The sequence below is a fragment of the Sminthopsis crassicaudata genome, chromosome 5, assembly GCF_048593235.1.
Source record: "Sminthopsis crassicaudata isolate SCR6 chromosome 5, ASM4859323v1, whole genome shotgun sequence".
Classification (NCBI taxonomy): domain Eukaryota; kingdom Metazoa; phylum Chordata; class Mammalia; order Dasyuromorphia; family Dasyuridae; genus Sminthopsis; species Sminthopsis crassicaudata.
This window is the reverse complement of record NC_133621.1, coordinates 53,860,297-53,887,001: the sequence shown is the minus strand read 5'-3', so window position 1 is coordinate 53,887,001 and position 26,705 is coordinate 53,860,297. Positions and strand designations below refer to the sequence as shown.

Sequence of the window (26,705 nt, the reverse complement as noted above, 5' to 3'; positions counted from 1 at the left end):
CTATCCATTGCTAGTACTTTCATCTCTCTGATTATTTTCTATGGGGCAGCTAAATAATAACTCTGTAGATAGAGCATCAGCCCTGGAGCGAGGAGGACATGAGTTCAAATTCAGCCCGACACTTAACACTTATTAGATCTATGACCCTGGACAAGTCACTTAGCTGCAACTGCATCCCCCCCCCCCAAAAAAAAGAATCAGATTGTCTTCACATCTTCTGTATATATTTTATATGTACCTATTGACTTTCATGTATATGTGCTTATCCCATTAAAATGTGAGATCTTTGAGGGCAGGGAGTGATTTGCCTTTTCTTTGTGTTTTCCATAGTAGATACTTAATAAATGCTTGGTGATTGAATACTTATTGATTTATTGATTAGACCTAGAAGAATATGACTGACATTTTCTAGCGAGAGAAAATACTGTAAACACACGTAGTTTGTAGTTAGAGAAACATGTTAACATGAGAAATCTTCCTCTGGCTCAGTGCATTATTTTTTTTTATTATAGCTTTTTATTTACAAGATATATGCATGGGTAATTTTTCAACACTGACCCTTGCAAAACCTGTTCCAACTTTTCCCCTCCTTGCCTCCACCCTCTCCCCTAGATGGCAGGTAGTCCCATACATGTTAAACTGTTAAAGTATATGTTAAATCCAATATTTATACAGTTATTTTGCTAGCACATTATCTTCCTGAAAGATTAGTTCAACAAAAGAGATGTCAAAGATTTTTGACATTCGTTTCTGTCTAAAAACTAAAAAGCCTCCAAACCAATTGTCTCACAGAAGGATTTCAACTTGAAGGACGAAGGAAGTTGTCTCCTTGAGGAGAGGGATGATATTTATTGTTGTATTCCATACATCATTTTAGCACACAATGTTTGCATGTTGCAAGTGCTTGAGTCAGGAGCATCCTTCAATAAAATGACTTTATAGATGACTTTTCTACTCTTCTAGAAAAAGAGGCCACTAGGTGGCACAATAGTGCACAGAGCTATGGGCTTGGAATTTGGAGGACTCATTTTCCCGAGTTCAAATCTGCCCCAAGAGACTCACCAGCTGGGCAACCCTCGGCACATCACTTAACCCTATTTGCCTCAGTTTACTCATCTGCAAAATGAGCTGAAGTGGCAAACCATTCTAGTATCTTTGCCAAGAAAACCCCAAATGGGGGCACAAAGAGTCATTCACAACTGGAAAATGGGGAAACAAGAAAGAAAAGAGTGCTCAACTCAGAAGAAACATTCTAATCCTTCCCAGAGTTAAAAATGAAGATAAGGGATTAATTTATGAAGGAATTTCCAAGAAACACCACAATTCAAAAACAACATAGAAAATCTAGCTAATTTGACTGTGATTATAGCTGTAGTGAACCAAGTTAGAAAAATAAGAAGGGGATGATTCTGTCTGCGCTCACAGCATTGAGAAGTAAGCTGTCGCAATAAAAATTTCAATAACCTTATAAATTCTCTTGCGTTTACTTATTTCTGCATATAATTCCAGCTCTATAGAGTTTACCTTTATCTCCTTCCTGAATTCTAATCAAAATCTAATCTAAATAATAAACATTTAATCAGCATCTAATCTAAGTAAAAATAATAAAAGTCTAATCTAAATCATAATAAACATTTAATCTGATCTTCAATGGTCTACATTCTGAAACAGACATCCCACATGGATCTCAAACAACATTTCTGGAAATTATTTCTCCCCCTAAATTCAACCATCTTCTAAAGTTCCCTATTTTTGTTGAGAGCATTTCCACCCTTCTAGGTATTCAAGGTTGCAGTCTTAATACTATCCTTGACTCTCCAGTCTCATGCATCCTTATAAACTCAATTGTCACATTAACACATTTCTCATGTATATCTTCTCTTCGCTGACATGATTACTATCATTGTTCAATCTCTTTCTCACTCTTTTTTATGGGATTTGTCCAAGTTTTTTTTTTTTTTTAATAGCTTTTTATTTACAATCTCTTTCACTCTTACTTGGATTATTCCAATAGTTTCCTAATTGGTTCTTCTGCCTCTTCTCTCTATTTCAAACCATCCTCCATTAAGTCACCAAAGTTATTTTCCTAAAGTGCAGGACTAATCATGTTACTCTTCTACTCAATATGTCCAGCAGATCTCTGGGATCATATAGAAACTCCTGTTTGGCATTTAGAGCTTTTCACAATCTGGGCCTGTACTCCCTTTCCTGCCTTATTACATATTTATTCCATATACTCTATGGACTGGCCCAACTGGTCTATCTCCCAATTTCCATGGTTTAGCAATGGCCATCTATCCCTTATTTCTAGAACATATCTTACATTTCACCTATATGAGAAGTAAAATTGTTAGGTTCTGTTTCCACAATTGAAAAGTTTCAGAGATTCACTATCTGTTGCCTGGTAAAAAAAAGAATGTGACCCTCCAAAAGGGGTATCTCTTTTTTTTTTTTTAAATGAAGGAAATTGGGGTTAAGTGACTTGCCCAGGGTCTCAAAGCTAGGAGGTGTTCAGTGTCTGAGGTCAAATTTGAATTCAGGTCCTCCTGACTTCAGGGCTGGTGCTCTATCCACTGCACCACCTAGCTGCCCCTGTGTATTACTTTAAAAGTATAAATCAGTTGGTCAGGGATCTGTGCAACTTTCCGTTTGTTTTTTAAATTTCCACTCCCTTTTATTTCTCTTCTTTGAACTTTTTTTTTGGGGGGTGCACTTTCAAAATTGTATTCTTTAGAGTTTTCCATCCCTGTTATGCTGATTTCCCTAACAGAATTTTACTTCATGGGATCCTCCCTCTCCTTGCTCTAAATACTTTGAAAGGTATTTTCCAAAGATCATTCCCATCAGACTTATATTTACCAACTCTTATTTTTATCAACTTCAATTTATCAACTAACTCTAGGATGTAATAGTTCCCTTTAATATTCATTATTTGCAATCTAGTACTCTCTGATGATGAGAATCAGGTCCAAAGGAGAATTTTCCCTTGTTGGTTACACCATCTTGTGAAAGAGCTAATGCAAGTAAAAATGAGTTGTCTGTGCTTTAGCAATAAGAAATTTGGGTAATTGAAATTTCCCTTTATTTACTCATACCTCTGTGCTTGGCTTGTGGGTTCCCCAAATTGCTAAGTTCCTCTTTCTGTCTGCATGGCCTAAAGTACACTCTAATGAAGAAAAAAAAAGCTTCTGTTTTTGGATACAATGAGCTACATTCACTCAAAAGCTTTCTATTACGCTTCCCCTATTTGGTTCCTGACATCCGAGTATCACTCAATTCTCTTTTACCTATCTTATTTTTAAAAAATGACACGCCAATCCAGATGCTTATTCTATTCATGAGGTCAAATCTGTTCCCTAGTTTTAGGGCCCTTAATGCATTTTATTTGTTGATAATATATTTTTGCTGATACTTTTGATCCTATGTGAAAACATTTATTTATTTATTTATTTTCCCCTAAACTATGTGCTTCCTTGAATTTTTTTTTTCTCCTATGAACTTGGTTTGGAGTTGGAAGGGACCTTAACTATTACTCTGTCCAATTCTCTCACTTGACAAAGAAGGAAACTGAGGTCAAGAGAAGTTAGATGATTTGCCCACAATCATAAAGCTAGTAAGTATCTGAGTTGGGATTTGAACTCAAGTCTTTTTAATTCAAATTTCAGCATTATCACATTGTGCTATTTCATTACACTAGTTTATAAACAACTGAATGTAATTAATAATCCAAATATGATTTGCCTGTCAAATTAGTCCATACATATGCAACAGATCTACTGTATAGACTACTGAGAATGGATTATTTGAAAACATTGGTGGAATCTTTCCTTTGTATGAGTCTTATCATTCATAGCTTCAATGTGGAGGGCAATGGTGATTGAGGAGAGATAAAGAATATGTGACCCATTTATTCTCTTAAATTATGAATAAGAGGTAGGATGTTCATTTATGACTCATGTATATAACCTCAATATTTTTGAGATAGTGAATATTTTCCTACTCCCTTTGTGGCAGTTTGGTTCCATTGAACTCACTGTTCCTGCTTTCCAAAACAAAATCCCCCCGGCTCTTGGCTGCAGGTTAAGGTAGTAGAAAGGACAATAGCTTTGGAATCATAAGATATGAGTTCAAATCCTGACTCTGCTATTTATTATCTGTGTGCCCTTAACTTCTCTACTATTCAGTTTCCTCACTTGCATTTGAACTATAATTTTTGAGGTCCCTTCTAGTTCTGTATTCTGTGATCCTTTGTGCTTATCCCTTTTTCTGTTCCTATAACAGACAACTTGCCAACAAATCATTAAAAATGCTACTTTTATAAGACTTTTTCCAATCTAGTGCCAAAAATAGTTTAAAAATAACATCTGTGAAGAGGGTACAACTGTCAGCTGCATTATGTTGCTTTCATCATTCTTGCTGGAGAATTTATCTGGACAGACCACTTCACTGGATAAAGCATCCTGTCAAAGTTAAGGAAACTGATTTAATTAAATTAGTATGTGCCAGGTGGCGCCTACTGAAGATAAAAAGATTTAAAAACAATTACAAGGATCTAGATGTTTAGGATTTAGAACTCTTAGGTTTTACTTGGAGGCCATCAAGTCCAACCTTCTCATTTTGTAGATGAGAAAGCTGAGACCCAGAAGTCTAGATGATTCCCCTAAAGTCATATATAGGAAGTGGCAGGATCAAAATTATCTTCCACTTCCTAACTTTGAGTCCAGCAATTTTTGCTCCATTGTACTAATTAATTAAACTCTTGCCTCTACATCATTATAAATTTTTTTAAAAATTTAAACAAAACTGATGGAGATTTAACAGAAAGTATGTCCCATATTAGGAAATGTAAGGGTAAGTGGGAGTTGGGATAGAAAGCTCATCTGAGGGTAAACATTGGATCCTCTGCATTTGCAGGGACCCACTGGAGAGATTTTCTACCTGGAACTCTTCTCATTTCATTAGTTTTAGGATATATTAGAGAAAAATTGTATATTTTCTCTGTTTTGTTTTAAAGATCACTGACCTAAATAAAGTTTGATTTTGTTTTTGTGTGCTATTGTTGCTGTTTTGGTGTTTCTTCAAAAGTCAAACCAATTTGTTGTGATTTTTGTTTGTTGAATATATATATATATATATATAGTATATATATATGTATATGTATACATATATATGTGTGTATATATATATACATATATATAAAATTCAGTATCTACAGTATATAAATAAAATCTTAGAATCTACAGTACTGCCCAGTACAAGTATTGCTGCTAATATGAGAAGTATTGATTTTACATTCCTAAAATGCTGAGTCTTAGCTGATATATGTTCATATTTTTCTTCTGATTTCAAGCAGAATAAGACTGCTTATCTTATTGTGAAATCTTAAAATATGTACTTTAATTAGATAAAGTTTGCCCCCTGGCCTGTAAACCTCAAGAAATCAATCTTAAGAGCACCAGCCCTGAAGTCAGAAGGACCTGAATTCAAATTTGACCTCAAACACTTAATATGTCCTGCTATGTGACCCTGGATAAGTCACTTAACCCCAATTGTCTCAGCAAAAAAAAAATCATTCTTAAATATTTTATACTTTTCTGGGAGCCCCATACCTCTTTGAGGGCTATTCTAAGTATATTTTCTTTATGTTATCCTAGTGAGGTGAAAGTCTGAAACTGTTTGGATTTCTCTTGAAGACAGAAGGATCTATTTGGGGAAGTTTTGGGGTGCTTTTTAATTTAGGAAGATTTTCTTGGCTTTATAGGTTAGTATGTGATTAATCTCAGATACAGATAATATTATAATATTTAGTACTTCAAAGAGATCAAAGTCAAAGGGTCCCTTCATGGGAGAGGGAGAGGACAAGAAGTTCAGTTACTCTAGAGTCAGTTGACTAGTGTTGCTTTCAAGACATCTGACCCAATTGGTTTAGTTCCTTAATTATTGGTGAGTAGGGTGAGGAGGGGATTTCCAGTCAACCCCAACTCTGCAATTTCCCTAGCAGGGAGATTCCCTCAGGAAAATCTCTAAAGACCCATGGTTTCTCTTTGAGAAAGGAAACTTGCTTATCTTTATTATTTTGGGGTTGGAGAAGGCCCCCCTTTTTTGGCAAGCCAAGAATTGACATATTAGGAATTTTGTCAAATGGTATTGGTTTGTTAATTCTATCATGAAGTATTTGTAAATATGGAAGAATCTTAGTACTATATTTAATTAAGGACTACACCAGAAAGACTCTTCCTGAGATTCTTTAGTGGGAAAAGCATTAAAAAAAAGACAATGTGGAACTTCCCTCAGTAACAAAAGAGCTATTCAGCATCTGGGATTGTAAAATTTCCAAACACTCTAGCAGATTTGTTGAGGATAACAAACATTAAAATTGGGGACAGTGTAAGGATGGAGTCAAAAGCATCCTGTCCCACTTAGCACTGATGGATTTGTTAAGTGACAACCCATTGTGATAATTCAGTACCTATATATCTCCATATGTGGAAGGAAATCTTTGAGGACTTGGACATGCTCTCTGAGAAACAGGGAGCTATAGTCTATTTCCAAACTGGGTTGGCACTTAAGAGACATGACTCACTTCTCACAGAATTCCTAGCATGGATTTTTTGGGTAAGTCACTAAATGTCTCAGAATCTCGGCTCTCTCATCTGTAATTTAGGGATGATAATATTTGAACTATCACCTTAGAGAGACTATGGAAGGAGAGCACTCTATAAACTTGTTTGCTAAAGAAATGTTATTTCTTACATTAATTACAGAATGGAGAATTTTTACAATGTGAAATTACCAAATCTGCCTCTCTGTCTCCATGATTTTAGGTAGATCTTTGCCATCACCGAAATGAAGAATGTTTGAAGAGAAAATATGTCAGTGCTGTGCAAACTTACCTAAACTTGACCTTGTGTTGGAGCGTTCTATTATCGCGTGCTTGCTAGGATTGTTTAATACTGAGCGTTTGGCAAGTGAGATGTCAGCTGTGACCCTTGTGATAGATATCCTGTGCAAATAAATAAATAAATAAATATATCATTAGACTTAGGTTTCCAAAAAGTTGAAAAAGAAAAAAAAATGAACAATGAATATTAATTCAGGTAACTGAGCATATGACATAAAATACACAACTGGGAGAGGAGAAGACATGACAAATTCAAACAAAAAGCATCATCACAACTTGGATGATTTGGAACTTTAGAAATTTGGAAATCTGTTACCACTTGCAGGACATTTCTCATAACATACGCTGACTTTTCAGAAATTCTAGGTAAATGATCCCAATATTTATTGTAAAACTAAAGCAGACAAATACAGCTATTCATGCTACAAATAAAGGCTTTAGAGACGCACAATTGCCTTATAATAGTACAACTGGGCGGCTGCAATCAATAAACATTTATTAGGCAGCTACTAAGTGCCAAGGCACTATGCTAATTTCTAGCGATACCTAAAAAGGCAAAAGACAATCCCTGCCCTTGAGGAGCTTACATCTAATGGGGAGGATAAGGAAACCAATATGATCAGTCATACTTTATACAATATAAATAGGAAACAGGGAGGGATGGGGCTAGAATTAAGAGGGGTTGGGAAAGACTTTCTGCAGAAGACAAGATTTTAGCTGGAACTTCAAGGAAGTCAGGGAAGCTCTTCTCATCACTAAGAGATGAGCAGTGAAAGCATTTCAGACAAGGGGGATAGCCAGAGAAAAAGCCCAGACCCACAAGATAATAGTGTCTTGTTTATATAGTAGGAAGGCCAATCAGTATGTGACGGGAGCAAGGTCTTAAGAAGACCAGAAGAGTAAAAGTTGTCCAATTTATGAAAGACTGTAAATACCAAAGAGAGAAGTTTGTATTTGATCCTAGAAGTGATAAGGGAGTCACTGAGTAGTGTGGCTTAATACCCAACATGTCAGTGGATCCTGCAGAATGGACAAAGACCATGGACGAAGAATATTCATAACAACCCTTGTTCTCAGGATTCGTCCCTGGATTTGTGCTCTGGTCAATAATTCCCTTCAAAGATACAGCTCACACTCCAATTGTTCTTTGTCATCCTATATAACCTGTTCCAGACCCTCTCAGAAATTCTGCAGAGGGAGATTACAGGACTGATTAGATAAAACTGTTTGCAGATAACCTTCTCCCCGCTCAGGCCCTGAGTTTCTGCTTTGGGGAAAACACCCAGTCAAGGGACAATTTGGGAGCAGACTTGGGACTTGCTGGTTCATGTTGCTTGAGAAATGCCAGCAGTTGCTTCTTTGAGAGATCTGGGTCATTTTTCCAACTAAATATCTGCAAAGCTGCCTTGAGTTGATGAAATACCATCTATGTCCTGGTTTGTTGACTCTCAAAATCACTTCTTCACAAATGGCCCAGGAAGAATCTGGGTTACTGTGCACATTCTTAGACTTCAACACACATTCCAAAGATTTCACTGGAGATTCTTGAAATCTTCAGAATCACTGGTCTGGGGAATTTAATAAGCCACAGATGTTAGTTTTGCCTATTGGAGCAGGTTTGCCTGTTTTTATTCTTCTACTATCTTCCTCCTGTGAGGTGATAATTTTTAAAAGTTCTGTTTACATATAAGAACTGGAGGAGATTAATTTTTAAATAAGAAACCCAAGAGTAAATAATTTTCATGTCCTGATACACTCTCTTCCAGCCTAAACATCCATAAATTTAATAAGTGAGACATATGGTGAAAATATTCTATTGAATAAGTGGTGCATTAAGACTGAGGGGAGGGGAGGGTTTCATAAAAAGAACATTTTTCTCATCTGTTTTAATCAACAGAACTCCTAATTCCTCTTACTCTGCTTGGATGCATTCCCCATTTCGGTGACCCTGAATCATGGCCTACTGAAGAGACCCTTCTCTCTATCCCTTTTCTTTATGGACCACACCATCAACAACCCTCAACTCCCATGTCCCTCTCCAGGGCTATTTGATTCTTCTACTGTGCTATCTGCCACCTCATCTCACTTCAGCATTTTTTCCTCTCATTCTCCATTTTCTGGTTCCTCCTGATACATAATTCCATCCAGAAAATACTATATTCTGGACTTGCCTTTCCAGTATTGGTCACACCTTTTCTCATACCCTTAAGACTCATTGTCCCAGTGGGGAAATTAGATACTTCTTGACACTTGTGGCCACTTCCATACTTATTTTATCACCATCACTTAGAAACTGTGTGAAATGCCCTCCTTCCTCATCTCCTTCTCTTGGGATACTTGATTTCCTTCAATATTTGTGTTGCCTTCTTTGTGAAAAGATCTCTTAAAGTCCCCCTTGGAGGTCTCAAAATTACCTTGTATCCACTGTATATATTCTGATTATACTCAATGTGTAAATGTTGTGTTCTTCATTAAGTAAGCACCTCACAGGTAGGCAGTCTCATTTTTGTCTTTCTAGTTCCAGTAAAGTGCCTGATATACAGTAAATGCTTAACAAATGCTCATTGATCAAATCCTTTAGGTCTTGGGCTTTAGAATAAGTACTTGGAAAGTACAACTCTTAGCTCCAAGGATGGGGAGAAGCCATGGTAGCCCACGAATGAGAACACAGGTTATTTCTTCTCAGCCAGTGGTGATGGGTTGTTAGGTAATCTTCTGCCATTGCTATTTCATTTTTCTTTTCATGAAAACAATCAAATCGGTTGAGAGCTTGGCATATAGAGTCAAGACAAAACTTTCGACTGAGACTTCTCCTTCCAAATTCAAGGCCTGCCCAAGTCTAAGTTAAGGGTTATACTTTTTTAAAGCTAAAAGCTGAATTAAAACGATCCCCTTCCTTCTTTTTCCGTCCTGCCTTTTGATGTGTCTTTACATGTTGAAAAAGAAGCAGTGCATTTATTAACGTATAAAAAAAGCATCAGAGCTTCTTCAGGAGGACATACTGTATTCAAAAATGCTCACGTGGACGATTCCAAACTACATGAAGAGGCAGAGCCAGGAAAAGAATAAATGAAAGCTGATTTATTCTAACAGGGCAGATTAGAGGCACACCTCTTAGTCTTAGCCAGGGCTCCACAAGGCCAGAGGCAATGGTTCTTGGCACAGCATGTAATAAATCATTTCATGAAGTTATGGAAAAATTAAAATTAGAAGAGTTAGGGAAAGCAAGCCAAACTGATATACACCTATTTTTCTTTTTCTCTTGAGAAATATATTTGTGCTCCTTTCCTAATTGTGTCCCTCTCTTGAACTGTGTGCTATTCCCTAGTTTTGGAACTGTGAGAATAAAACCTTTCATTCTACTCAGTTTTCAAATGTTAGCTTAAAAGGTATAATAAAAGGAATAAATTATCATAGAGAGACTGCTATAGGGAACTCATGAACCCTACTCATAGAGCTAATCTGACAATCTGGTTCCCATTCTTCTCTGCTGACGGCTGGCTAGGGGGAGGCAAGGGGTAGAGAAGAGGGACAATGGCATTTCCACAGTGCAAATGCAGAGAAATGGCCCTCAGATTACTACCCTCTGTTGTCCCATCCTCCTCTTTTAAATTCAAAGCCTACATTTGATGATTTTCCTCTTCTTCCATTGATAAGGGGTCAATGGGAACAGCATTGGGGGCTTCGATAATAATAATAATACCTCATTTTTGTGGAGTTTTTTTTTAAGATTGACAAACCTTTTTTTCTCATAACATAACAATATAATAATATAACATGACCCTTGCAGCAGGTAATACAGTTATTATTATTATTTGCATTTTACAGATGGAGAGAGGTCAAAGGATTTACCCAGGCAGGGTCACACAATGACCAGCCCTCAGAATCTGATTTCTAGGTCTTCACAATTTCTAAGTCTTCTCCTTCCTCTGTAGCTCTTTTATTCCATTAAGAGTTGAAAACTGGCAATTCTTACTTATAGGACAAGGTCTAAACTATTTACTTTCTCTGCTGCTTAGCACAGGGCAATACACAGAGGTCTGTTGATTGACTGATAGAAGTGCTGAATCACTAAGCATTTATTAGTTGCCTGTTATGCACCAGGCACTGAGCTTACCATTGGGAATATAAAGAAAAGTAAAAGATGGTTCTTGCTCTTAAACAGCTCACATGAAAACGACTATGTAGAAGTAAGATATATATGGGATAAACAGAAGATAATCAATGGAGGAAAGGGATATTACGATAGGCTTCTTGTAGAACAGGGATGTCAAAGTCAAGTAAAAACAGGAGCCACTAATCTGCATGTAAGGATTCCTTCAGCTGCATATTGACTTAGATTCATATTTCACTGGACTTTTATTGATTTTGTTAAATATTTCTCAATTACATTTTAATCTTGTTCGGGCTTTCACCAGGGAGTGGGCCACGGATTGGACGTCGCGGGGGTAGAATGTGGGATGTTAGCTGGGACGTGAAGGAAGCCAGGAGATGGAGATGGGAGGGACACTCAGGGAGAAGGGCCAGAGCCAGGAGATAGCGTTTGTTCTGTGAGGAACAGCAGAGACCAGTGTTATTGTTTGGCAGAGTTTGTGAGTGGGAGTAAGGTCTAAGAAAACTGGAACAGTAGGAGGAGCTCAGGTTGTGAGGAACTTTGAAAGCTAAATAAAGGATTTTTTATTTGATCCTGCAGGTAAAGAGAACCACTGGAGTTTATTAAGTAGGGAGAGGATACAGAGAGATCTGTCCTTTAGGAACAGTAATTTGGCCACTGAATAGAGGGCAGGAAGCTATGTCCTGGAACCCCTAGGCTTCAGAGAGTTTTATGTACACCTTGAGCCTCATCATGGTAACAGTGTGTCTCACCCTGGGATTCTACTTGACATCTCCAAAGATGAAACAGAAAGAAAATAAAAAGCCTGCTGATGTACTTACCGCCCTTCAAATCTGTGTTTTAAAAAATCAAATAGTGCTTTCTGCATCATATCTGTCACCTAAAAATAAGCAAAGCAACAAATTAAGGGATGACAAACATTGCTGGTTGTACTAAAGAAAACTGTTTGTAAGAATGATAGACGTGAGATTTCTATTTGGAAAAAATGGTAAAATTTGAAGGTTATTTTCCATTTCTGAATTTTGATCTAAAAAAAACCACAATAAAAGCAGTTTCCAGTTTCTTGTTTTTACTCCTATTTACGTAGATCCACAGAACTAGAGAATATGAGAATAAGGAGCAACTTCAGAGGCCAATGAGTTCGAACTATATCAGATGAACCAAGGTATACTACTAGAGTCTAGAGTAGAGAGGTGCTAATCCAGCCTGATTGCGAACAACAAGAAATTCGTTACCTCCAGAGGAAATTTTTCCTCTGCTTGCAAAATGATAGCTATGAAAAGTTTTCCTTATAATAAGCCAAAATCTTCTCTCTGATATTTCCATATCTATTAGCCAGGGTTCTTCTTTCTTAGGGGAAAATCAAGCAAAAATTTTAATTTCTATCTGTTAAATATTTAACAAGAACTAGTAGATCATTCATGTTCTCCCCAAGTCTTCTTTATATTAAATATTTCTAGCTCAAATGGTTCTCATATCAAGAAATGTAGTCACTATTCATCTGATGACACTGTCATTTTTGTTTCTAGCTAAATATATGGCCAATAACCAAGTTTTCCCAGGTAGCAGCTCCCCTCCCTCCTGGAAAAAAAATTTATTAACATGTATCCACAGATTAAAATAATTTGGTTACTACTTCAAGCTATTCTATGTTCAAAAATTAGGGGGAATTTAGAGAGAATATTTAATTCTTCTAGTTGCAAGATGCTACTTAAGAGAAGCTAATGTCCTCTAGGTCAATGAAAAGGGAAAAGGGAGAAGGGAAAAAATTCATACAATAACTTTATATATTTTAAAAAGAATAGGAAGTTGAACATAATAGACTGGTAGATTTATGTGCAATTATCTTTTTTTTAAAATTATGCTATGTTATAGAAATGCTTGTTTTATTACATAAATTTAAAATGAAGAGAGAGAGAGAAACTACTTACCTCATAGCCTTTCAGGGAAGGCCCCACTAACACTACTGGTCGCATAGAAGGCACCACATCGTAAGGAGGAATGTGCTCTGTCTGCAAAGAGAGAAGAGGTTTTCAGAATCTTAGCAGCAAGACAGGATGCTCATAATTCATCTACAAGCCACTAACTCACTTCTCAGGGGATTCAACCAAGAGGAATAATAAGAGGCACTACTTTTCCAGATTTTTTTTTCCTCTACTATAAATAAACTCAGCTCAAGAAGTGAGTTTATTTTTTGAACTTTTCCTATTCTTGAAACGATCATCATTCCATTGTCTCTCTCCAGATGTGTTAATTTGATTTCTTCATAGGCAAGCTCATTTACAAGAAGATGCTGTTTCTTTTAGAACCAGGTGATAGGGGAGAAAGGTTGCAAGGAGGCAAGGAAACATGCCTTGGAGTGGGCTTATGAAATCTTTTTGGATTGTCTATAAGGCAAGTGAATAGGATTGTGAACTTGTATTGAAAACAGAAATAGTCCAGACTGTTGGGACCAGGATGTCTCCATAATGTAGGAGTGAAAAAGATTTTAAGGTCTTTTGTCTTAAGTACTGGGTTCCATCTACAAGGAAAGAAAATGAACTCCAAATTCCTTTTAAAAACAAATACAAGGATCTATATCATGGTCTGTTCTTACTTCTATAAGAAGAGGGGAAAGGTCTGATCCTGTGATTTCACTGGCATCAGGAACTCCCAATAGAGGAAGCTCTCTCTACTAATGGAAGCTGGTATTTATTTTCTCTACAACTCACAATGTCAGAGAATTTCCCAGAGCACTGAGCAGTTGTAACTTGCTCTGTTAGAGACAGAATTCCAATCCAGTTCTAATGCCGAATCTCTAACCATTATACAACACTGCCTCTCTTCTACTTCCTTGAAGAAGTTGGCTGTCATTTCTAATAAACAAAATACGAGTTATCTATTCATGCTTTTTGTATATAATGTGTGTAGTCTTTTAAAAACATTAGTAAGCTAAAAATGTAAAATTCTAAGGATGGAACCACTGAGTTCATTTCTGTTTTCACCCACTAAGTGACAGACTGAACAAAATTATAATCTCTTTATATATCTAACATAGTACTGGGGCAGGATTTATAATCCCAGAAGTTAAACTGAGGCCCAGAGAAGTTAAAGGGCTGGTCCAGGTCATACTGTTACTAAGCATCTGGGCCAGGATAGGAATCTAGGTTCTCTGTCTTTGGAGCCAATGCTCTTTCCTCGGCATCGTGCTGCCTTTTGCAGCTGAATTTAAAGAATGTCTATATTTTGTGCTTGATTCAAATTCCCTCTGCAATAAAAAGAATTTCGTGGGCTGGAGAGTTACAGAGATGGTCAGTTACAAAATCAAATGATTATTGGCGTAGCTCAATAGATTCAAGATGAAGGAAATAGAAGATAATGAGTAATTCTATTGATCATGTCATTGAAATAGTTCTATATTAGAAGACATAAATTTAGTAAAGGACTGGGCCAATATTTAGAGTCATTGTGTAGAGTCAATAAATACAGTCTCTGATGCCGAGAAGATCTTGTTCAAAGTTTCTATTAATATGTGAATTACTCTAAATAAATTAATAAATGGAAATTCATTCGAATCTGTAGTTTCCTTCAAGTTCATGTGCCATCTCCTATTGGAAGTTATTTTTTTTTTTCTTTTAAATTCCTTTAGTTGCTATTCACTTCCTCAAAATTTCATGTAAATGCTTATATTCTTTAAATAGAATGTAAGCTCCTTGAGGGCAGGGACAATTTTTCATTTTGACTTTATATTCTTTTTTTTTTTTTTTTTTTTGCTGAGGCAATTGGGGATAAGTGACTTGCCCAGGGTCACACATCTAGTCAGTGTTAAGTGTCTGAGGCCAGATTTGAACTTGCCTTTATATTCTTGAAATATGGGGACACTTGTTGGATTATAATAATTAATTTCTTTTAAAAAAGATATGGACAAAAATGAAATGCCTTTTAAATTATTCTGGGTATTTTATAAATTAACCCTCAGTATAGAAGACTTAGGAATTTATTTTTGTATCACAGTTTCTTAAGTCATTTTTTGGCTTATTAAAAGTAATTTATTTTGTCTTATTAAAATCACTTTTATTTATATTTTTGATTCCTAAAGTTTGTTTTAGAAATTTTAAAAAGCACCTTCAAAACAAATGCACCAATCTGGAAAAAGTCACCACAGCATACAACATTTCAGAGAAGGGAGAACACAATACCATGTACTGTACTGTCATTTTTCACTGTTTCAATGTTTAATGAATTTCCAGGTAAATTTAAAGAGACATAACAAGGTAAAGAACATTTTGTATAGGAAGTAAAAAACCAAGACAAACATGAATACAGTGACAGCACAGAATGCCACACAAGCACCAACCTAAAGCCATCTAAGACATGGAAAACAATCTCGCGGCCAGATCTCTTTCTTTTTCTGCAGTGCTACATAAAAGTTCACCACATAATTTATAACATAAGAAGAATGAGTACCAGTGCCCAAGGCATCATAAGCATATAAATGAACTTATTTATATAATGCAGGCGCAGGCTTAAATGTTTGGAAGCCATGTCCTTGTAACTCTGCAGCATCAAGAGATTTTTCTACCTTTGAGATCAGGAATGTAAATAGTTTGATGCATGCATTTTAATAAAAGCCCAAAGAAATTCTAGATCTGTAATTAAGAGGGTCAATGTCTGATGCAATAAATCTTTGCTTCTTTTTTTTTTTTTTTTTTTTTTTTTGGTTTTGTAACTGTCAACCAGCAAAGGGCTACCCATTGCTAGTCTTCAACCAGCTACTTAACAAATAATTAGGGTAGATACAGAAATTACCTTATTTGATGGAATAGTGGTACTTTGAGCTCTAATTTTAAAATAAACCAATAGATTTTCAGCTGCCTTTTCCTGCTATCTCTCTTGTTATACATTCTTCACTGGCAAAAACAGTGATGAAGTACTTTTTTTTGTTAATGCTTTGGGATATATTTGGAGAACTTTGGGGATAGATCAAGCAATAATATAAGAAGCTCTAGTTATCTTTTGATTATTCATTCTAATCTACGCCTTGTTGATGATCAGGTAAAGATTGAGGTTGTACCATTGGAATGGAAGAGACCTCACAGGCCACTGAATCTAATCTCCAACATTCCACAGATGAGGAAACAGACCCAGTAAGTACATAAAGGGTAGTGTTGTCAGAGGTAGGATTTGAACCCAGGTCCTCTTAGTCCAGTGATAGTGCTCCTTCCACTATACTACAATGCCTTTATTTCTATTCACCTATACAACTGATAAAAGCTTTGGTGAAAGCCTTAGAAAGGATGTCAAAATGAAGCCACAAAGACTTGATCAACTTGTCTGCTTGCCTTTGTGAAAAGGGATTGGGTCATTCTTATAATTATATTTCCTTTTAAATTTCCAGTGATCTCAATACAGAAGTCCAGGTGTTTTGAATTAAGCAATCTTTTTTCTTTTTGAATTCTGACTTTTGTCTTTTAGTTACTTACTGGCAGTTATGCCGAAAACATACCAAAAAAATCCCCTTGCAGTTTGGTATTTAGCACCAAATAAATAACTTATGAGCTCTGGGTGCATAAGGCAGAAGACCCGTTCTCAGGGAAGAAGAGTCCAACCTTTTGAGAAGGTTGGGGGAGGAGGATGAACAGAGGAGAATTTATTTACTGCACACTCCGGTGCTGGAATTCACCCACTGTTTTTGCCAGCCTTGGTAACACTGTCATATTTATCACAGTGAAGACAGATGGTGGTGTGTAAAAGAAGGGAAGGGATGGGAATTAGGGGATTCCTAAAAAAAGGGAGAAGTAGGCAGCCTTTCTCAGAAGCTGCAAAACCTACGGACAGGAAGCGGACTCTCATCTGAAATAAAGGTTTCTGGGAAAATACCAGTCAGCAGAGACAATCGCATCGTTTTTTGACACCTTGGTTGGCCAGTGGCAAAGGCTCACAAGGAGACTGCTAGACCCAGTGTCCAAGAGATGGGATGCTGCAATCTGACTGATGGAAAAGGCAAGAACATTGGGAGAGAATTTATATATGACAATAGGAAAAACTCACAGTAAACCGCCAAAACAAGCCTGCAGTTTTCCACTGGTCTTGCTCATCTGCAGATTTTGCACCTAGTGGATTAGAAGTTTAAATACTGACTAAATTAAAAATTGAAGGCTTTTTTTTTTTTTTTTTTTTTAGTACAAGCTATGTATCTGGATATCACAAATTAGATCTAATCATTGTTTTAATATGCTTGTTTATGTTAAAAATCTGGAAAAAAAAAGAAAGAGACAAAGACAGACAGAATAAGCATGCACTATAGAGGTGCATTATGTGAAGTTGTCAGTGTTTGATGTTCCTGGATATTTCGATCACTTCCTTTGGTGGTCTATTATTCCATCAAAAAGGATAAGTACTGTAATGGTGTTTCACTGAGTCACTCACTGAACTTAGTTGGTTTTAAATGCTTGGACTCAATTAGCTGTTGGATAGATCCCTTTCTTAGAACTACAATGATTGTACTTAATAAAATTGTGGGTATTAATGCTAATGATGCCAGTGGCAGGATAAACACAGCTTATGTCAATGTACACTTACCGATTTCTGTTTCTGCTTAGCTACAGCGGCATGGAAAAGAAATAAAGAATAACAGAGCATGCACGTTATTGGCTTATAAGAGGACACAGACAGTCAACAGGACTAGAAACGTGGCGCAGTGGCAGTTGAGCAGGTGGACAGAGAGGAGCTCGGAAGTTCAAGGTTACCTTCTTAAAAAAGGGCATTCGTTTCTCTTTGGAGTGGGGTGATGTTACACTGTTTGCACTGGGCTTAGGGGAGCGGTGGTTGGCTGGAATATCATTTTCTTCTGCATCTAAGCCAGTAGCATCTATGTCTATAGCTATATACAGACAAACAATTCAAAATCATCAAATGCACAAGAGAGGAAAAACAGATTAAAATGAAAATAAAATGGAATTAGACCAAAATTACCTGAAGTTAAATCATGGAGATTCAACACAGTATGCAAACTTAAAGAAAAACTTGGAGACAAAAGCATATAAAGACTGCAAAAGTAGACACATCTAATGAAACTTGAGCATATTTTCAAAATATCTGCTTGCATAATTAAGTGAGCCTTGTACTAAAACCACCAGCAAAGATGGGGTATTTTTAGAATCAAACTGACATTTGCTAAGTATGGTTTGGAACATGGCATTGTATCTTGGGTACTATACTCATAGAATAAGGTGTCACTTGATTTCTTCAAGTGACACGCTGTAGAAAGTAAGCAAGAGAACACTGGAAACCTTCAATCTCACCAACAGCACTCCCTGGACTACTCTGCTCTGTGTCAGAGCCAGGGCCATCTCAACAGGCCTTGAGAAAAGGCAGCAAGCATTTGAAGGCCACCGAAGAGGGGGAATTTTCACTCCAATAGCCCCAAGGATTGATAGAAGAAATAACTAAGGACTTTATTTATTGGATGGAAGGGAGTGGAGTGAAACCAAAATGATCCATAGAAATCAAAACAGACCCAATAAATACCAAAGTAATGGGAAAGTCCTCATTTAATGAAGTTAAATGACATCAACCTGGAATAGGGAGATAGCAAAACATCATTTTACTTATATAGAATGAGAATTGAATTGAGAGTCAAGAAACCATGGTTCCAGGTCTGGTTCTGCCATTAAGTAGTTGGATGACCTTAGGAAACTCATGAAACTATGAGTCTTAGTTTTTCTCTATCTGTTAAATAGAGGCTTTTCCCAGGCCTCGATTTTATGATTACATAATCTACCACTTTAAAAGGTAGAATTTCTTTTTTTAAAATGATAGTTACTATCTAATAATAATAACTGACATTACATTCATTATCTTATTTAAATAGCATGACATTTTTGGGATATAGGTGCTATGACCACCTCCCTTTCAGATGAAGAAAACAGAGAAGGAATGACTTCAATGACTTGCCTGATGTCACTTAGCTATTAGGTATCTGAGGTTAGATTCAAGCTTGAGTCCTGACTCAGTGTTCTATTCAAAACCTCATATTGCCTTACGTACTAGAATCAGATAGCACTGAGCACCTTTAAGCTCAGAATCTAATTCTCTCATTTTATCAAAGTTAAGGAAACTGAGGATCTCTAAAGTCAGGTGAATTACTCAAAGACACAGAGCTCGTTGGAGGCTGAGTTAGAACTCAGAGCTGCTGACTCCAGAGTTATTATTCACTCAGTATTATCTTATTTTTTTTCAAGGCAATTTAAGTGACTTATCCAGAGTCACACAGGTGAGAAGTATTAAATGTCTGAGGCTGAAGTTTAACTCAGGTCTCTCTCTCTCCAGAGCCAGTGCTCTATCCATTGTGCCATTTAGCTGCTCCCCAGTATCTTATACTTGTAAAGTCTTTCTAGTGAACACGTTACCATCATTTCGACCCCCAAATGCCTCTGTGAGGTAAGTAGGACAGGTGTTATTGTACTTGTTTTACAGATGAAAAAAATTAACCAAGGAATGATCTACTTAATTATGTGAAGTATTAAGTGGAAGAACTGGGATTCAGATCCAGTCCTCCTAGTTTCAAGACCAGTGCCCTCCTGGCACTTACCATGCTTTCCTCCCCTTAGTGGAGAACATCTACTGTTCACTGGGAAATGACCTCTTCTAATAATATCACATCAGAACAATGGAAGGATATATATATAGAGAGAAATGACACAATAGTTTATACATGATCTTTCACACAAAGCCAATAATATACATAAGAAACAGAGATCAAAGAACAGAACCTTGCTTCCAAGCAGAAAGTGGTCCAATATTTAGTAGCAGCCAGTTGTAGGACAGGTTCTATTTTAAGTAGGATGAATACGATCCTGCCCCTTTTGAGTAACAGGAAATGATCTGAGAAATTTTGTCTTCTTTTTTGGTTTAGTAATTATGATGACTATCAGATGATTCTGTCCCATTACAGCCACAGGGAATGTATTGTATCCCTCACCATGTGGCTAAGAAGGAAATATAGGAAGTAATGAAAACAAGAGTCAACTCTAATCATAGGCAAAATGAACTGGAAATGTATTTTTAAGTAGAAGTGGATGAGCAGTTTAGATGCATATGTATGCTAGGGGAGGCAAACATGTCCTCCTAGTATGAAAAACCTCTTCTTGAATAGTGTATAGCTGTGAAAGAAGGCCATGATCTGATTGAAGATTCATCAGCTGTAACAAATGTTACTGTTATCTTGTTTTAACATTGCTTATATTGCTCAGTTCACTTTCCCAACCACCCATGTCCACTCATCTTTTATAACAAAGAAAGAAAAAAAAGAGAAAAAAAAATGCATTAGCAAAACTAACCAACACACAGCAAAACAGTGTGATATTATGCAATATGTCACATTTGTTGGCTCTCTGGGAAGAGGGGAAGGAGGTACAGTCACATCTTTTTCTTAGGACCAAACTTTTCATTAATTTAACAGCATTCAGTTTTGATCATTTTTGGCTGTTCTTTCCATTTACCTTGTTATAGTTGTTCCTAGAGTATTTTCACAGTTCTACTTACTAAATCAGGCTTAGTATCTTATTATTATTCCCAGAACAGGGAAGGCGATGACAAAGATAGATAAGCCTGCCCTCAAATGGTAAATTCCCTAGCAATTTCACTTCATTTATATGTAACTGAGAAAACACCAAGCAGAGTAAATATTTATTAAGCATTTAGACTTTATGAAATTAAGATATCTAAATAACAGAAATAAGACCAGGGAGAGAGTCTAATTCAATTTAGTTAATATTTATTCAGTAGCTATCATATACAAGGTGCTGGAAAAAAAACCTAGTGAGTTTAAAGCAAGGCTTCTTAAACTTTTTCCACTCACAATCTCTTTTTATCTGAGAAATTGTTATGTGACCCCAGATATATAGATATATAAGATAGGTAAACAAATTAAGCATCTACTAATAATAAGTCATAATTTCATGCTCTCCACTTTCAGTTACATAATCCCATGTGGGGTTGCAACTCAAAGTTTAAAAAGCCTTGCTTTAGAGGCTATAGCCTAGCTATCATGACTAAGGAATCAAATCAAGGGGGTGGCTATCTAGATTAGTGATATCCTATCCAAATACAAATAGGTCCCTATGGGCTGCATATTGACTTAGAAAATTATATACAATATTTTTATTTATTTAATAATTTCCTAAATACTTTATAATCTGGTTCAGCCTCAGGATATTTGTGGCATCGAGTTTAAGATCTCTAAAATTTTAGATTATAATAAATGTGTGATTTTTTTTTTACATTGGGGCAAAACTGTCTCAATAGATATATCTGGCTGCAGATTAATATTCTTAAATTATATATAATTTTTCACTTCTTTTCATGAACCCTATATCCTGAAAAAAGAAGGTTTCAATTTATTTGTTGGAGCTTAAGTTTTTGTTTAGATTGCTCATGTAGCTCTTGTGCATAAGAACACTTGAGTTTAACTGGAAACAGTAATGATGAATTCTAAATGATGTTGATGTGTTTTTCTCAGAATGTGGCTAGGAGACTTAACCTTCCTTCTCCCATGAAGCCCGTTCTTGAAGCAGAGTAGAAAGAAGAGAATGACTAATCCTAATTGAACAACTCTGGAGATGTAGTGAGAAAGATTAAGGATGCTTGGCAATTGGAATACCGGACTACAGAATGATAGTGTAACATAGAATCTCTCCCCTGAGTCTTCTCATCTTGTCTTCATGATTGCTTCCTTTGACTTAATCTAATACGTCATGGTCCTCACCATGCCAGTTCCCTTATGCTTAATAGCATCTTTACTAAACCGTGATTCCCAGAACTGAACATGATATTTCTGAGTGGGGAAAAGTACAATGGGATCACTTTCAGTGTCCCCCTGACATTGTATTACCTCCTCTTTTTTTTTTTTTGGTTTCTAAATCATAATTGTTGACTCATACTGAACGGATAGTCCCTTAAAACTCTTCATATAAAAAATTAGCCTTCAATAGTTTTAGCTCATTCTTTGATTGATCATGCATATTTGTTTCAAGGAGTTATGTTTTTCATTCTTTTTTTCCAAAGAGGAAAAAAGTGAAAGGGAGAGAAAACATAATTTTTCTTAAAAATAATAATTTAATTTAAAAAAGAAAAATCAAGATAAAAACACCTTGATACAATTCTTACAGCATTATGCCATACATGTATATCTATGTTTCACTAACCATCCTTGTTTTCATTTTCTGTACATGTCTTTTAAAAACTCTGTGTTGGTCAATGAGTTTGCTCTGCATATCCAATTTTTTTTTCCTTTAGGCAAGTCCTCCCCTTCTTTCCTTCATTAGAAGGATTTTTTCTTTTAAACTTAAAAGCTTCTCAAATCTCCTAAGCTGGATTTCCTTTAAAAAATTTTGATCATAAGGTCAGCCTATTCAGTTGGTTCAGCTGAAAGTACAAGTCACATTATGCTTAACTTTACTATTCTGTCCATTACAAATTCTAAGATGGAGGATTTCCATTAATCACATTTCATTGACCATTTACCCCCTTAACTAGAATCACATTCAGAACAGAATTTCTTTTACAATTACAATTTAAGTAAAAAAATAGTATGTGAGACAGAAAAGTAGTATTTCTTAGATAAAATTTCAGAAAGGAGCTGGTAATAAAATCTTGAATGTTAATGGAGGATAGATATAAATAAAATAATGTCATGGTACTTTGAGAATTATATTGCTATGGTTCTATGATTAAAATATAAAGTCTCTCATTCAGAATTGAGATGTTACCAATAGAGTTATCTGGGGAAGATTATTCTTAAAACATAGTGGTTATATATTGTCTTATTTCCAGGCCCCCACACTTGCTACTTTCTCTTCTTTTCTTCCTTCAAAGCTCAAGAAGAATAATTTCTTCCATAACATATTTTAGTACTAGCTGATCCTCTCTGAAGCCTTTATCCTTGCTAGTAGATGTCTCTGAGCTATCTGGCATTATGTTTTCATGCTTGTATAGTTTTAATTTATTTTTGGTTGTCTACTTTCTTCAATCAGATCACAAGCTCCTCGAGAGTTTCTTTTGCACTGATGGACAGCACCAAGGACAGTGGTCTGTACTTGATGCTCAATACAAGTGGGCTTAATGTCACAGGAGATTCAGGTCAGTGAGAAGCACAGTAGAAATTTCTCCAAGCTCTACTTCTATTTATGCTTTGAATTTTTAGCTTTTTTTTTCAGTAAATATCCTTCATATTTGATGAGTTGTTTTTATAGAAGTGATGATAGCTTGGGCTAAGCCACCCACACTACTCTTGTTCCTTGTGAACAATCAAATACGTTTCTGACCAGACAGGCGGGATTAAATGATGCAGTCTTTGGTTGTGGACTGTTTTTTCTTCTTTCTCTTAAGTAATGATTAAAGTCTAACAATGACTTAATTTAAAACTCTGGACATATTATTTTTAACTTATTGAGCTAAATGTCTGAGGTAACTACAGTGAGTTATGGTAAGCTTATTTTTTGACTTCTCAGCCTTTTTTTTCTGTTATATTTGTGTATTAGCAGTTATTTTTCTGATCTCATGTGCTTTTCCTTACATGTTTCCACAAAAATAATGCTGTTTCTCAGTAAATCAATCAGCTAGTATTTATAAAACACTTGCTATATGACAGGTACTGAGCTAAATGCTAGAGATGTAAAAAAATGCAAAAAATAGTTTCTATTCTCAAGGAGCTCACAATTTAACGAGGGAGGTAACACATAAATAATGACATAGAAAACAAGATATATACAGTACAAATTGGGAATAGTCTCGAGAAAAGATACTGAGATAAAGGAGAATCAGGAAAGGCTTCTCAAAGAAGATAGGATTTTAGGTGATACTTGAAGGAAGCCGGGGTAGAGATGAGTTGGAAAGGTCCTTTAAATTTATATCCCATCTTAAAAATTTATATGTCAACAAAGAGATTCAATGCAAATTAAAGCATAAAATAAGGTAAGTCCTCAAAAAAGGGATTGAATCTATTATATAATTGTTCAATCTAGCACCTACTTACCAGATGATGGAGGCGTAGATTTTCTGGAACTAGGTACTATGTCACCCAAACTGGATGATGAATTTCCTCCTGATTTACTAGAGAAAAGTAAAAAAAAATCACTATTAAATCTGTCATTAATCACAGAACTGGCATATTTCAATTGCTCATTAATGACAATGTTTTAAATTAGTCAGGCCCACAAATAGGCAAATAATGATTGCTCAGTGGAGTGTTTTTCTTTCTTTTTTTTTTTTTTAAATCAGTTATTGAACAAGAGTAGAGCAAGAGAGCTTGCCTTTGGGAAAGTGCTTTTAATGACTCACACTTCTCCCTGCAATAAATGGCCATCTTTTTGATAGCCGTATTCTCCCATTGATGCAGTATGGCTCTGAGTCATGGAACAGAGCAGCTGATGAAATTAAGAGTCACCCAAAGGGCAACAGAGAATCTCATGGTGGTCAAGTAGAGGCTACCACATGCTATTAATAAAGAATTGTACAGAAAAGACAACATAAAAGTTATTCAAGAAATCTATGACCAAAGAAGGAGATTGGCTGTCACACAGAAAAGTGAGAAGTGATCAATGGAAACTGTATGCTCCATTGGGAACTATTCACTACACTAGCATGATAGGTAGATCCCTGTAGAGGAGGAAAGATGTGGATAAAGTTTCTGCCTTGAGAGGTTAGCTAGGTGTGGCTAGGCTGTAATCTGCATCTCTGGAGGAAGAATCCCTTTCAGCAATATCATTAATTGGTTATATGATGGTCTTTCTCTTCACATTCAAGTTTATTTAATTTTATTTTATTTTTAAAGATCCTGAGACAAAAAAATAAGGATTCTGAGATAATCTTCAGGTTCATTCAAAAAATAATCAGTTATAGCATATCTGGATAGTGAACATGGAATTTGTCTTCAAGAGCCATTAAAGGTAAAGGACTCATTTAGAAGGCTAAAGCATGAAATTAGTCCCATCTCTCTTCCTTGGTTTCCATCCTTCTATTTGACTGTCCTTAACTTTGTTATGTGGATAATGTTGAATGTTTAAAATGTTTAGAGGTAGGTTTGTGAATGCTAAATCTTTCTATTTTTCAAAAACCTCTCTAAGAGACAAATATTATTCAGCTATGAGACAAAGGTTAGGATCTTTATCTAATTCTGTACAGAAAATGCTGAATTTAGTGAGAGGATCTGGATTCAAATTCTAACTCCATTATTTCCTTAGCTTTGTGACCTCTGACATATCATTTAACTGCCCTGTGCTTTTTTTTTTTTTTGTAAAATAAAAGTGATTAAGTGTGATAAGTATTGCCAACATAAATCACCCTAAGCTCACAGAATGGTGAGTGGAAAGTACATGGGTTCTGAAGGTCAGAGTGCCTCCATGCAAATCTTGGCTCTTTCTCTCAGTATTTCTATGACCATGGCCAAGTTACTTAATTACTCACTATGTTCCCTCATCTGCAAAATGAGATGGGTTAGAATGAATGATATCCAAGGTCTTTTCCTAGCTCTAAATCCTTTAATTTAAACAATCCCACATTAAGGAACATCCAGTTATTAGGATACTGATTTGAGGCAATGTGATGACTGTACAATCCACAATGCACCCTTTATGATCTAGGGAAAGATTTTGGGACAAAGGAACATAAAGAATAACTGAATACTTCATCTTTTTAAAAATTCTACATGCCTATTTCTTGGATAAAGATTGTTGACTAAAGGAAGATTTAATCCCCAAATCTTAATTAGACTTGGGAAAAGGGATTTCTGGGGCTTGGTATTTAGCACCATAGTTTTAAGCAGAAGTTAAGAAGCTAGGCCCAAGGTAAAAGTTATGTTACTAAATCTACTTATAGAGAGGTAATATTTACTTATTCCTAAATATACAGATTAAAAAGGGCAACATGCAGTAAAGAAATCTTAGTGTGCTGAGGTATTGTATGATGACTTGTTATTGCTTTTTTAAAAAATGTGTTTCTTTATTAAGGGGGATAATAAGAGGCCCTAAATCTCTAGAAGATTCTTCAGGGACACTTAAAGGCATTTAACAAGAACCTGGAGCGTCATATAAAGTGTAGCAAGTTATTAAAAATTATCTTTGTGGTAGCAATCTCTAGAAGTGATGCAAGGACACAACAACATCAATAGGACTCAAGCTTAAAAAAACAAACTCCCCCTTTCTCTCTCCTCCTCCATATTCTTTCTCACTCTCTTTTTCATATACAGTACATATTCTAGTTTTAAATCTAGTAAGTACATCTGTTTTACATTTTCTCATTTAAAATGTCAATAAAATCTTAGAATAGAAAGCTATAATAAATATTTCAACAAGTTAATCTGCTTAGAATGTCAGATTGTTCTTCATTGTTAACTTGAAGAAATGTCCACTCTTTAAATATAACCCAATTCTTAGGCTTTTTTTTGTCAGGTTGCAACTTTTGGTACCTCTTCTAATACTGACTTGATTTAATTAATAATAACGAACCCATCACTGAATTTTGACTGTATTTATTAGCTAAACCTAATTCAAGATGAAAAGATCCCAAATGGTCGAACTTCCCAAACAAATATACTTTCTCATACTTTATGCTAAATCTTAAGCACAATAGACATGCTTCATATGTAGAAAACTTTCCAGACATCACTGTTGAGGGCCGGGGAGAAGTAACTAGATCTTGCAAAAGGGACAA

At 35.8% G+C, this 26,705-nt stretch overlaps 1 protein-coding gene across 8 annotated transcripts in view; it reads right to left on the bottom strand.

The window, feature by feature from the left end:
• CACNB2 (calcium voltage-gated channel auxiliary subunit beta 2) overlaps window positions 1-26,705 on the bottom strand; it is a 379,562-nt gene that overhangs the window by 7,920 nt on the left and 344,937 nt on the right. For 5 of the 8 annotated variants that reach the window (XM_074266790.1, XM_074266795.1, XM_074266792.1 and 2 more), the window contains 5 exons: window positions 24,031-24,107; window positions 17,744-17,877; window positions 12,947-13,027; window positions 11,837-11,895; window positions 6,894-7,003 (listed from right to left, as the gene is read on the bottom strand). In XM_074266790.1, coding sequence (XP_074122891.1) covers window positions 6,894-7,003; window positions 11,837-11,895; window positions 12,947-13,027; window positions 17,744-17,877; window positions 24,031-24,107 — 461 coding nt within the window. Of the gene's footprint in view, window positions 1-6,893; window positions 7,004-11,836; window positions 11,896-12,946; window positions 13,028-17,045; window positions 17,108-17,576; window positions 17,597-17,743; window positions 17,878-24,030; window positions 24,108-26,705 lie in introns of all 8 variants that reach the window. The other 3 variants (XM_074266791.1, XM_074266796.1, XM_074266797.1) reach the window with 2 other exon arrangements.